Below are 14,060 nucleotides of genomic sequence, written 5' to 3' on the forward strand. Positions count from 1 at the left end.
TTGCACCATGTTTATTAGGACTTTGACGCATTATAACTTATTTTCTTATTTTTTATTTGTTCATTGTAAGTGGTGTTGTTTATGGCAACAGAAAATGATCATTTATGAAAAGTCAAACTTGCTTCAGTGTTCTGTTATTTTGTAACAATCTTTCCATTTAGTTCATTCCCAGAACTTTTGGGCAAATACATTGTCAGTAAATAAATGCACTAGTTCTTTCCCAGTGAAAAACGCCTTGGAATAACACTGAAATAAATAGCTAGAACTTGCTCAGGGAATGGTGGATGTAGACAAAATTTATTTTAGAAGTATAAAACATCATAGCATGTATTTCTAAAGAAAAAAAACTTCAAAAAATTTTCACAAGGTTTTGTTTGTAATAACTAGAAAATGCCACTTTTTTCTTAAAATTCTGAAATATTTTCTATCTGTTCATAGGTTTTTGAACCAAAAAATATTTTAGACGGGACCTTTAAATGATACAGATTGAAGCTTCAGGTTCTCCTGTTTAAAATAATATATGACACTTGAGGAAGAACAACAAATAACAATAAAACAATAAAAAATAAAATAATAACAATAATAATAATAAATAAATAAATAATATAGGCCCATTAGGTGCCAACAAAATACCTCTAGGTCTTTAAGGGTTAAATCAGTTGATTTGGACTGCTATAACATTTGCTTTAAGTTGCCTCAAGCTGTTATTACATTAGCAAAGTTGCTTGTTTGTTTGGGTTTAATGCGATACCAGCTTCTATGTCTATTTAATGGCAAAGTAAACTGAAAATATAGACATTAATTTTTACAATGTATTTTTGTTCAAAACTATTCTGATTAGCGAAAATGTTAAAGCTCTTATAACTGTCAATCTTCAACAGAGAAATGAATCACACTTATGAGAAATGAATCACACAGAAACTGAAAGTTTGCAACACGAGTCTCGCTTTCAGCTGTATTCAGTCCAGTTAAAATCACTAACTCTGGATTAAACTCAGAGTTAACATAGCAAGTGTTGTGAAACCACCAAACCTGATTGGGTTAAGTCAACTCTAAACCATTCTGTGTATCTAAAGGTTTGTCCGGCTAGCTTTACGCAACAGCTCTCAAATACACCACACGTCACCTGTTTGCCCCTGTAAAAGAGTCTCTGCCGCTCGGGTTCGACGTTGAAGAGTTCGGCGATCTTCACACGCAGCTCGTCCACCTTGGTGAGCTTGGACAGGGAGTCGACCCGATGGGTCTCCTTACCATCCATAGTGCGCACCTGAATCCACATGGCGGCAAACCTGGAAACAAGAGCACCAGAGAGTGAGTTTCCCGCCTTTTTATTTTACAGTTCAGACAATGGCTCCGAGCCAAAACCTTTATACGAGCAGGAAAAAGGTGTTGGTTTCAGAGTCGGGTTGTTTTTTTTCCACATTCGTCTCCTGCGGCGCTTTTCTGTTTCTCTGCTTCTTTGCAACCTCGTTTAGAGTCATGTTACCATTACAAAAAGATGGTGGCATGATACAGGGCGGACATTGAACGGTGAAAACTCAAATGTACTTTAAGTTACAAATAGGGCTGCATGATATTAAAAAAATCTAATATTGCAATTTTATTTTTCTGTGATTAACATTGCGATATGCATATAGTTTCACAAGACGTGTGAACAGCTCTATTTGACGTTTTTTGGGGGAGTTTAACAGTTTTCAAGTACAAAACAATTGAATAATTGCAATGATTCTCATTCTAGTCAAATAATACTTATAACTTTTTTTTTATAAATTTTACTTGCGTAAAATTATTTCTTGTAAAGATAAAAACAAAACAATAAAGCAAAACTAAGAGTTTTTTTCTTAAAACAAGCTAAATTATCTGCCAGTGTGACAATCAAAATAATCTTGTTTTGCTTTGAAATGTAGATATTTGGACTAAAAACAAGACTAAACTTTTTTTTTTTTGGCATAAACCCTACAAATTTCCTATTCAGTAATCAAATACAATTCTGTAGCTCCTGGTCAACTAGAATCAAGACTCAACTTTACATATTTACGATGTGACTCTTGCAGATGAAATGATATATTGCGCAGCTCTAGTTATAATGTAATGTAATTCATTTTGTATTTGATGCCATGTCAGCAACCAAGGCTATTTTCAGGGCAAGAATCGTTCAACAACAAATATACAATTTAAAAAAAATCAACAAACAAAATAAAACATAAATTAAATGAGATTTTTTGTGTTAATGCATGATAAAAATTCTAAAATCTTTTCTTGTTTCACTTTGTTTAAAATGTCCTTAAAAGAGTTCATTTCATAAAAAAAGTCTTCTGAAATCAGTAAAAGTAGGACAGTCCAGTAAAATGTGTTTTATAGTAAGAGGAGTTTTGCCAGCTCTAGTTATAAGCACCATTTATTTACCTGAAGGTTTTATATTAATGTGTAAACCTGGATTATGCTTATGCCATGGCACCAATAGGGCAGCACGATATATCTGGGGGAAAAAACGTTATGGCGAAAGAATATTCACCATTGATGAAGTAAATTTTATGTGCGTTATAATTAATCCAAACCTGACCAATCAGAACAATCGTTACTATCTTTATTCCGCCTCTCCAGTAGGTGCTGTTAGGTAAAAACAGAGCTGAAAATAAACAATTATAGGAGACGAGAGAGGAAAATGACGACAGCTAATAAGAATCTGAATTTCCGCAGATGCTTTGTTATTCGTGGTCATTTTAAAGTCCAAATGTTTGTACCTTGACAGTTTTTTTTTTATTATTTAATTGTATTTAATTTTAGTATGATCATTACATAAGTGATTTTTTATTGCTAATAAAAGCAGCTTTTAGCAAGTTAGCTATCTTGAAGGAAAAACACATTAAACAGCATATTTTCCCAGTATCGTGCAGCCTTGCATCAAATGATCATAATAATATTGAAAAACAACTGCATTTCAAAGACTACTGATGTAAAAGAGGGTATTAAATGCTTAAATATGATAACATTCCCGAGGTAAATGGTTTACCATAAACCAACCCATCGATGATTCATAAATGATTAACATTTCATTTTACAGATAACCAAACCGTACAGCTTGCACAAGCAATGTAAAAACAGTTTACATGAGTAAATCGGAGGTCACACTGCACTTTTAACCCCCAAGACTTGCATTTATTTGCATACAAACAAAGCAGAATGAAAACGCTAGTTTTTGGGTGCTTTCACACCTGCCTTATTTAGTTCGATTGAATCGCACTGGAGTTCGTTTTCCCTTTTGGTGCGGTTCGTTTGCCCAGGTGAGAGTGCGCACCAAAAGCGGACCAAATAAGCGTAGCGAGACCTGCTTGAAGAGGTGGACTCGGTACGCTTTCAAACAAACCATGGAGCGGTTCGTTTGTGGTGAGAATATGATCTGTACTAATACAGGTCCAACCGCAAAAAAGTACTGCGGCTTTAGGACTAATTCAGTTGCCGTAGGCCGATGCGCTGTGCATTATGGGATATGGAGGAAAATATTTGTTGACAGCAGTTTACCAACAGAGAGAGAGAGAGAGGGGAAAACATTACTTGATGGATCGTTGTAAATATTTCCGCAAGATGACCATGTCGCAGTTTAGCTAAATTAATTCACGTCTCCTTCTGAAGTGACGAGCGATGCATTAAACACCTGTTTTTCAGCCGTGCTTCATTCTCGAAATGTATAGTTTGTCTAAAACAGGCATACAATCAGTCAGTGCAGTCATGCCTTCATAGTAAAAACAACATTTTGTGTCAATAAGCAATAAGCAATCAATAAGCAGTTTAGGACAGGGGTCCTTAATTGGTTTGGCCATGGGACCCACATTTTTACATGGTCATCAAGCCGCGACCCAAATTTTTAGGAACTATAATACAATTTTAGGAATTATACTTAATTTGTGTTTGTTTGTTAACATAAACAAGTAGTGACAGATACATCATGAGAAATTCACCAAGACTTACAAATAAACACTATTTTATTGCTGTTATTTAACTAAATGGATCAAATTATAGAAATATTACAAAGTAAAAACGACAAATACTGTTAATAAAACATGTTTTCTGGTTTCTAAATGTTGTTTTAATTTAGAAGGTTTCATGCTCTCTTATGGGAGCACCTCACTACACATGACACTGAGGCTTTAAGTCTTTTTTGTTGGCAAATATATATATATATATATATATATATATATATATATCCATACTTTACATATTCGGGGTCGTACTTGCGCTTCGACATATTTGTTGCAATAATTAAATGAAATTTCACATGTCAAACGGTAGGGTTGTCGCACACGCATTTCAAAATAAAAGTCCAGCATAAGCAAATTAAGTAAAAAGGTTTTTTTTTTTTTTTTTATAAATCACACAGTCCGCGACCCACTGAAAATGTTCGCGCAACCCACTTTTGGGTCGTGACCCACCAGTTGAGAAACACTGGTTTAGGAAATATATTCAACAACATCTGGCCAGTGAGAGATGTGGATTTTGTCAGATGACTGCATTTTGGTTCGTTTCAACTGGTTTGGACCAAAGCCAGCAGTGTGGTGTGAAAACGACCCAAAGACGGCAGAAGATGCAACAATGTATCATTTATCACCCTTGGTGCGGACCAAATGAAGCGAACTACAGATGTGAAAGCACCTTTTGTGACAAGTCTCGCTGCATTCGAAAGTTCAAGTTCGGTGAACAGACCTGCAATTTCAGGCCCACCTGAACGCTTGAGACCAATTAAAGACCAAAACATGACCCCTCTGTACAGAAATTTTAAATTTAAAGCAATCGCTTGCTTTATTAATGTCACACTCGTTTGGTCTCATCCCTTTTCAAAGCAGCTCAAGGCAGAATTTCGCATGCTCAAACTGTAGTGCGACTCAAATTTGATTATTAGGACATTTTACAGCCTTTTGAGATAAGTAAACACAAAGTTGTTTAGATACCTTTATCTTTTTTGCTCGCTCATTTCCAGTGGTGGTTTTTAAGCCTGATGCTTTGAAAAAGAGCTGCACATTATATCGTTTTTGCATCGATATCACAAAATACATTCGCAATAGTCACGTCGCTGGATTTGTAATTGAATTGTAATTATAGTTGACCAGGAGGCGCAGTTCAGAACATTTGAGATTTTAGTTTTTTCCTACATCAATTAGACTTTTAAATATGTCATATTTGCTGATGATTGAATGTTTGTGTTGATTTATGTTTTTAATGCATTTCTTTTCAGCGAATGTAAATGTGGGCCTAGAGTCAAAGGCGAATTTCCCCATTGGTAGGGCCAGACGGAATCTGCGGACATTTTTTGCGATTTCTGCGCAGAATTCTGGTAAAAATCTGTGGATTTTCTGCGGAATGATTTTGGGATTATCATAACTAAAACCTTAATATGTGAAATTAAAAAATAATATCTTTTTAACTTGTATTTAATTAATGTTTACAATGCAAATCCAATTAGATTAACTTTATTTGGTAAACAAAGTGAGTTTATCGTATAATATATCTACTAAAAGACAAAATAAATAAATAAATAAATATTACTTTACAAACTGTATTGTACATAAATCAGATGAACATTTTCACATTAGTCCAAAATATTACTATAATAAATTTAAATACTGAATAAATATAGATTTACACTCATTTACACAAGTAAATAGACAGAATTAATGATGGGCTTAATAACTGCGGAATTCTGCGCAGATTCCGTGTGGGCCTACCCATTGGGGACGATAAAGTGTAAACAACAAGCAGCAAAAATTATGGTCATTTTTACCATAAATAAATGGAGCAAAAGTTCAGCATTTGCATGCGTTTTTAAGCCCTGTGACTGTATGACCAGATCAAGAAAGTGTATGGCTTTCAGGCACAAGGAATTGTAAAACTTGTAAGTTTAATAATAAAAAATTTTATTGAATTATTTGTACATTAAAGACTGCAGTGCTATTTTATATTTGATTGTTTAATTCCTATACCTAGACTCTTCCCAAATTAGGCATGGGATGATAACCATTTCAAGGTATACCGTGGTTTGGAAAAGTCAACGTTTTAAAACCGCCAATATTTTCTATTATACCGTTCCTGAGGTATGTGTATGATTTATCAACTTTTTTTTGTTTAGTTTTTTAGGACAACAGTATCTCCTGCAGTAAAGATTTCCAAAGCTGCTGTTTTAAATTATAAATAAATCAGTGTTTTAATTCATTTTAATTATGCAGCCTGACATGTTTACGGCTTTAAAATATTTTAAACGTTTCTTAAAATCAAATATATCATGTTCAAAGGTGGAAGAGTTGTGTGTTTTTTTTTTACCCAGACATTCAAAAGAATATATTATAGAGCAGTAAATCACAATATCGTGAAACCGTGGTATTTTATTTTAAGGTTATCATACCGTTAGAATCTTTAGCCTATAAAAAATAGCTATTTAAGCCATCTGATGAAATTGTATTTATATCACAGAAAACATTGTAGATTTTTCCTGTATTGTGCTGCCCTACTTGAACCCTTATTTAGAGACTTCTTCCCATTACAAAATGGCTTCAGTAGGGCACAAGTTCACTATTAAACCAAAAAAATCCCAATGTACTTGCAATGTAAAGCCCTAAATCACTAATATCTTCCACATATTAGTCATCATTTTAAAATAGCCATACGCTTTAGGGTTTCCCACCAATGTTGGAACTCTGCTTATGAATGCATCGTGGCACCAAATGACTACATCACTCAAAAGTAAGACCAATGCCCTACAAGATCTGAGATCCTCCATTCCTACAAGTGCATGAAGAGCCTTGTTGACATCTTGGCTCAACAAACCACGCCTGTTATTGGCGGAAACCGAAAAGAAACGCCCCCTGGTGTGAGTCACGGTACTGCAGGGGGTGAATAGTATCAGTCTTCATCATGTCGACTTTAAACCAACAACAGGAAGCAGGAATGAGGCCTGAGCTCCAGATACGAGCTTGGATGGTGTTCATTTGCAGAAACCAACCCGTTTAAACGGGAAACAACGCAAACTGCGTTCACTTAAATGAAGGGTTGAGTGTTGGTCATGACGTGGGTGGTCTTGCATCAAAAACAGACACATATGTTAGAAAATAAGTCAGAATCAGTAAAGGTTTGTCCATTTTGGAAGCATTCATCATTTTAAATGTACATTAACCAACTGTATATCAGCATCCACCGTTACTGAATACTGAATCACTCAAGTTCGACCTTCACAAACACTTTCCTATGCTGCTTAGCATTGTTATGATTACTTATTTTAGCGTATACAACATTAATAAGCAACATTTTGACTGAATTATTGACTAAAATACAAATAACAATCACAAGTCAGAGATTTACACTTCATTTAAGACTTAAGGCTTATAACTAGTTCAAACTCTAAACTTTTTGCAAGACAGACGAATAAAAGATGCGTTACATATTGTAAACATTAACATGCAGGAGATACATATGCAAATTGCTAATATTTACTGAGTAAAATGCAGCTCGTGCGCGCGGTTTTATCAACAATACATTCAAATATCAACCGAAAGTGAATTTAAAATCAGCTCTTTACCTGTTATCTTCCTCTCGGGAACAGAAGATGTGATTTTGATTCAGTGAATGTGATGAAAGTGTGAAAACGCAGCACTTTTGTTAGAGTTCAGTCCTGCCGCGAAACGCAATGAAACGAGCTCGAATCAATAAAAGTGTTGAACAACGTGTTTCCCCTCCTGCCGTGGGCACGGCGCAATCTGATTGGCTGGGGGGAGTTCAGATACGCTTGCTGATTGGCTGAGCGGCGTGTCATTTACGCTGCTTACCGGAGCTTAGGGTTGCGCGCGAAACCCTAGCCATGCTGGCTTACTCTCGCGCAATTTGGCGGGAGATGAGGATTATATAATAAGAGCGCACTTACAAATGTCGACTTTATTATGTGGAGTGTATAAATTAACTTTGTTGTGTCCCTTTGTTAAATCTTTCTGGTCTGATGTGAATTCTCTAATTGTCCAAAAGGTTTGTGGGGATTTTTCTTTGAGCTATAGACATGTTGTTTTGGGGTTTTCAATCATTGATTTCATTTTACTTTTTTGGCTTAGTCCCTTTATTAATCCGGGGTCACACAGCGGAATGAACCGCCAACTTATCCAGCATGTTTTAGCAGAGGATGCCCTTCCAGCTGCAACCCATCTCTGGGAAATATCCACACAAACTCATTCACACTCATACACTACCGACAATTTAGCCTACCCAATTCCCCTGTACCGCATGTGTTTGGACTGTGGGGGAAACCGGAGGAAACCCATGCAAACGCAGGGAGAACATGCGAACTCCACACAGACTAACCCAGCTGAGGCTCGAACCAGTGACCTTCTTACTGTGAGGCGACAGCACTACCTACTGCGTCACCCCAATTTTGGGGTTTTACATTAAAGAAACACAATTCCTTAATTTAACTTTTTGCATAAACCTCCTTTTATTTATTGGAAAGTTTTTTCATACACAAATGCAAATATACTCAATGTAAGCCAAATTTTTAATTTTCACAATTTCCGCAACTCTCAATTAAACTCTAATTAAAACTTATAAAACATGTGCTTTATTTAAAATTCAACATTCATTTGTTTGTTGTTTTTTGTCATGTGCCCTTATTTTTTATTTTATTATTTTTTTAGTTTCTTTTTCTCTCTCTTTGTCTTGCATTACCTTTCTTACATTTATTTTTTATTATTATCATGTTATTTAAACATTTCTCTTGTTGCAAAAAAAAATTAATATTTGTATTGCTTGTACTATAATATTATCAGTTTTGTATTTCTATTTGTTGTAATGGCCTGTTGTTATTGGAATAATATATATATATATATATATATATATATATATATATATATATATATATATATATATATATATATATATATATATACAGTTAAAGTCAGAATTATTAGCCCCCATTGAATTTTTTTTCTTATGAATATTTCCCAAAAGATGTTTACCAGAGCAAATAAATTTTCACAGTATGTCTGATATGTTTTCCTGTGGACAGGTGTTGAAAATTAGCAAGTTTGCTAAAACACTTGAACAAATGCATTTGGTTGTCCAGTGTAATTGTGATGTCCATGTCAAATAAATAAATAAATAAATAATAATATTTTTTATTTGCTTATTTGTTTTATTTCAGCTAGAATAAAAGCAGTTTTTAATTTTTAAACACCATTTTAAGGTAAAAATTATAAGCCCCTATAAGCTATTTAGTTTTTTTGACAGTCTACAGAACAATTATTGTAGTAATTCTGACTTCAACTGTATATAAATATTATGTTACATACATACATACATAAAACCGTCAAAAAGACGTCATTAAATGTTTACAAACGTTTTCAATCATTTAAAAAATTAACTCTATTAGATTTAAATTATCTATAATTATATATAATTATATATATAATGATCTAAATGATATATATATATATATACACACACACATAGTAATCATTGCAGAAACCGCAGATATCCTCCATTTCAATGCACTTTGATAATAACGATTTTACTGTGTAAACATGTAGTATTTTAAAATGAATCTCCTTAATTTTATTATTATTATTTTATTACTTATTATTATTACACAGAAGGCTGCAGAAATGTTAACCAAGCAACTGGTATGTATTTCCCCCTGGCTACAGGACAGCTGTTTAATTATAAATTACAACAAAACAGTTTTAATGTGTTTTCCTTAAAACACAGAGCACCAGATGTATTCAAAATCCAAATTGACCAAAAGGAAATCAAGGAAGTGAGTGAATTTAAATACCTAGGTGTCTTCATAGACTCAAACTTATGTTTGATGCCCATATTAAGAAAATGTCTAAGACTGTAAAGACAAATTTAAACTGTTTTCGTATGATAAGACCATATACAGTTGAAGTCAGAAATATTAGCCCCCTTTTGATTTTTTTTCCCTCATCATTTCCTAAATTATGTTTAACAGAGCAAGGACATTTTCACAGTGTGTCCGATAATATTTTTTTCTTCTGGAGAAAGTCTTTTTTGTTTGATTTCGGCTAGAATAAAAGCAGTTTTTTTTTTTTTTTTTTTATAATTATTTTTTAGGGGTTTTCACCTTTATTAATAGGACAGTGGAGATATAGAGACAGGAAAGTGTGGGGAGCAGAGATAGGGGAAGGTTCAGCAAAGGACCTCGAGACAGGAATCGAACTCGGGTCGCTGCGAGCACCTCGGTGCTATGTGTCGACGCACTAACCACTAGGCTATTTGCGCCGACATAAAAGCAGTTTTTAATTGTTTAAACACAATTTTAAGGAAAAAATTATTAGCCACAAATATATGCTACCTAACAAAGTAAAATATAAAATATAAATTACATATAAAATATTACAATGATTTTCCCAGAGATGGGTTGCGGCTGGAAGGGCATCCGTTGTGTAAAACATGTGCTAAATAAGTTGGCGGTTCATTCCGCTGTGGCCACCCGAGATTATAAGCCAAAAAGAAAATGAATTAATGAATATTACATAGATGTTATCCTTGTAATAGCTTACGTAGCAAATATATGCAAATATATGATATTGAAAGCAAATTTACTTTTGTGACTTGGAAGAAACCATTGTTCATCTTTTTGTGAATGCTCTTGTATGAAATTATTTTGGATGGAACTATGTATCTATCTCTCAGAAAAGACAAATGTGGATATTTGTTTAAATACTTTTGACAAAATTTTCTTTTATTACAACTTTAAATCTTGCATTCAGTACATTGTTAACTTTTTATTATAATGGGTAAGTTTTAATGTGCAAGTTTTGGAAACAAAAATCCAATTCTGCCAATTTTTTAACTGACTATAAGTCATATATTTTGTCTTTAGTGGGCATAAAAAGCAAAAAAAAGTACAAAAATGACTGTATAATTTTCCCTATGGTCTCTGTTTTTTTATTTTTTTTATTTGTTTAAGTTCTTGTTTTTTTCTCTTCTTTTTTCTTCTTAAAAAAATTCAGTTGTACCGCCATCTTCTGGTAGTGTTCAACCTCATGACGTCTGCAGTGTTTACTGTCTTCCGCATTTCCACTAGTCTGATCGATGAAAGCCACAAGAAAGTCATGTAGCCTTTAAAATATGCCCATATTTACACTTACACAAATAAAACAACCGGAAAATACACCTTTTAATGTCTGACGATCAGTCCATTTCTACAGCTTCTCCATTTCATGTGTGAGGACGTGAATGATTGGGTCAGTTTCCAAGTTCCTGATTTTGGAATCAATGCAGAACTATTATTAAGGTAAGACACTCGATGTAATCTTTTTTAAACACGATTTGTTTATTATTTATAGGTCACACTTACAGCTGATGAGTCATTTAACACTTAATTAGCTTTCTGTTGAGTATTAATATTTAATTTTAATGATTATACGCCTTTTATAATTTATATTTTGATCTTTTGAACTTGATAGATGAAGTTTTAAAAGTGTCAAATTAAAATGGGTCACCTGTACGTGTTGACAGCTAGCAAGAGGCGTTCTCAGAATGTTCTGGCAGTGTTCTCTCGAAGTTAGCATGAGTGGCTAATTTGAAATGTTGATAGCTATAATGCATGTTCAAAGTTAAGAAATACCCCAAGAAATTACTTTAAATATACTTTATATGTCATCCATCACTTGTAAAAAGCTAATATTTACCTTTTAATGGGTTTATTTTGTTAGTGATATACTTAACTGACCTTTTAAAAACTTTTCACACACAAATGACAATGTTTTGAAAGGTTCTCCATTCACACAAACCTGTGAACGCTACTTTGTTTTTGTTGTATTTGTCCTTCAAAATTGCATTGGAAACTTGCATATTAAAGTTTTTAAGAAGTGACAGACTACTCAACACAGCTTTGACTTTGTCTTTCAGGATCCCCAGATATGGCTTTGATATGTCAAATAAGAGCACATATTCACATGTGAACAGCTAAATTTGTGAAAACAATGGCAGAAGGTGGAATGAAGCCTTCAGAGGGAGGATGTCCGAATCTCGGCAAGGTCTTTGAGATTCTGTCCCAAGCTCCGCAAGAGCGACTGTTTAGCCTGACGTACAAAATGGGCCGCAAACCGACTGAGGAACTGGTTCATGCCATGTGTTTGATTTTCCTGAAGAAACACGAAGCAGCACATGCTAAGCTAACAGCTATCAACGATAGCAGGGTTGGAAACTACTTGGCGGAAATGATCAAAACTCATGGAGAGCGCTTGAACTGTAGCCACATTGGTGATTTTATGCAAACGGATGTCAATTCGTTATTGGATATCGCAAGAATTTTCGCCATTTTGGTGCAGGAGAGTTTGTGCGACAAGTCGCACCGAGACAAAGCTTACTGCAAAGCACTTGAATCATGCAAAACGGCTGGTTTGCTATCGTTAGACATCGAAGAGGAAGTTAAGCAAGTCTGCGGGCCTGACGTTATCAGTACATCAAACTCAGAACTTCCTACGGAAATGTGCAATCCTAATTCTCTCAAGGTATCAGACATAAACCCCGATCCATTACCTCCGAATTCAAATTTGGATGTTAGTTCCTATTATCTTGAAATTAGCTCGCCTACTGCTTCAGAAGGCAATATCGAAGAATCAAAGCCGATGAGCCTCCACACGCCAACAGAATTCAAAAGTCAAAACAACTTACGAAGTTGTCATGATAAACCAACAAATATTTTCGCAAACAGCCAAGCGCAGACTGCAGTTGTCAATGACACAGCCAGTTCGAATCGGTGTCTCCATGACAGCAGACCCTCACAATTTGTGATGTCCAAAAACACAAATTTTTCATCCAGCCCAAATGATGGCGCCAAACCCAAAGCTCAACCCATAAATGCTAACGATCGCAAACCACCATCTCAAGATAACAGTTTTCACCCTACACTCTTAAGCGATATAGACGAAACCTTTTACGCCTTTGTGATCTTACATGAAGCCGAAGATGCTGATGAAGCACAAAGACTAAGGGAAAAACTTGAGGGAATCATTTCCGCAAATGGCGCAACGTTCTCCGAAGACTTTGCCCAAGCGGGAAGATCGACGTTAAGATGTATCGAGGACGCTATCGATAACTCTGCGTTCGCGTTACTACTGCTCACCCAGAACTTCAAATCCAACCAAAGCATGACGACCACAGATTCTGCGATTGTAAATTCGCTGGAACACCACCACAAGCTGAACTCCGTTATTCCGCTGCTACCTCGCGAGAATCGATTGTCGCGCAAAAATATTCCATTGGTGCTTCAGACGAAGGTGCCTCTCGATGAAAGCAACAGAACGTTCGAACGCAAGGCCTTAAAGGCCTTTTCGCAGGATGCTGTGGAAAATCAAAGGAAAATTTGGATGAAAAAGCAAACACTTAAAAAACTAGAGGAGGAATACAAGAGACGACAGGAGGAGAATTTCATAAATGCAAACTTACGACTAGAAAGGGAAAAATTGGCGCGACTGAAACTAGAAAGTGAATCTCCGCATAATAACATGTTTCATTCATCATCTGCTCCACCTCCTTCATGTGGACCGATGCTTCAACAACATGACCCGTGGCCGCAGAAACCATCGTACATCCATATTGAGAATGCGCAGAACATTATGATCGGAAATCATTCAACGATGAATTTTGAGCACACTAAAAGCTCAGCCGAAGAGTCGTAGACCTGTTACGATTTTTTTTAACTTTGTGAGAAATCACACCCATCTCTGTGACAGAAGTGTTGTTTTAGCCAATCAGAACACACTATGACTGTTAATCTTTTTAATGCTGAGATCCGATTGGCCGATATGTTTTGGGACGGAATTTGGGAGAGGTCTTAATATTGCAATCAACTACAGTTTTAATTTGACAGAATACGAATGTGTTTTCGTCATGTGTCAGTCAATGTTATTTCAGTCCATGTTCAACATAGATGGGTTAATTACAATTATTAAAAAAATGGTTCATATTGTTAAGTAAATGATTTTAATAAATGAAGAAAATTATGATACTTTTGTTTGATACTTTTGTTTGATGATTTTCTGTATGACAGCTTAATTTCTGTT

The 14,060-nt window shown here is 35.0% G+C and overlaps 2 protein-coding genes across 2 annotated transcripts in view; one reads left to right on the forward strand and one right to left on the reverse strand.

Moving 5' to 3' along the window:
- The window catches only part of uhrf1 (ubiquitin-like with PHD and ring finger domains 1), a 31,024-nt gene extending 23,358 nt beyond the window's left edge, over nt 1-7,666 (reverse strand). Inside the window, 2 exon segments of the mRNA NM_213077.1 lie at nt 1,127-1,289; nt 7,565-7,666. Coding sequence (NP_998242.1) covers nt 1,127-1,279 — 153 coding nt within the window. The 5' untranslated portion in view covers nt 1,280-1,289; nt 7,565-7,666.
- A 3,402-nt stretch (nt 7,667-11,068) lies between these two features.
- On the forward strand, nt 11,069-14,004 carry ticam1 (TIR domain containing adaptor molecule 1). The gene is given in 2 exon segments (NM_001044759.2): nt 11,069-11,284; nt 11,902-14,004. A coding segment is annotated over 1 exon segment (1,701 nt). The 5' UTR covers nt 11,069-11,284; nt 11,902-11,975; the 3' UTR covers nt 13,677-14,004.
- The last annotated feature ends 56 nt before the right edge of the window (nt 14,005-14,060 follow it).

This window comes from Danio rerio, chromosome 22 (genome assembly GCF_052040795.2).
Source record: "Danio rerio strain M-AB ecotype USA chromosome 22, GRCz13ab, whole genome shotgun sequence".
Taxonomy (NCBI): domain Eukaryota; kingdom Metazoa; phylum Chordata; class Actinopteri; order Cypriniformes; family Danionidae; genus Danio; species Danio rerio.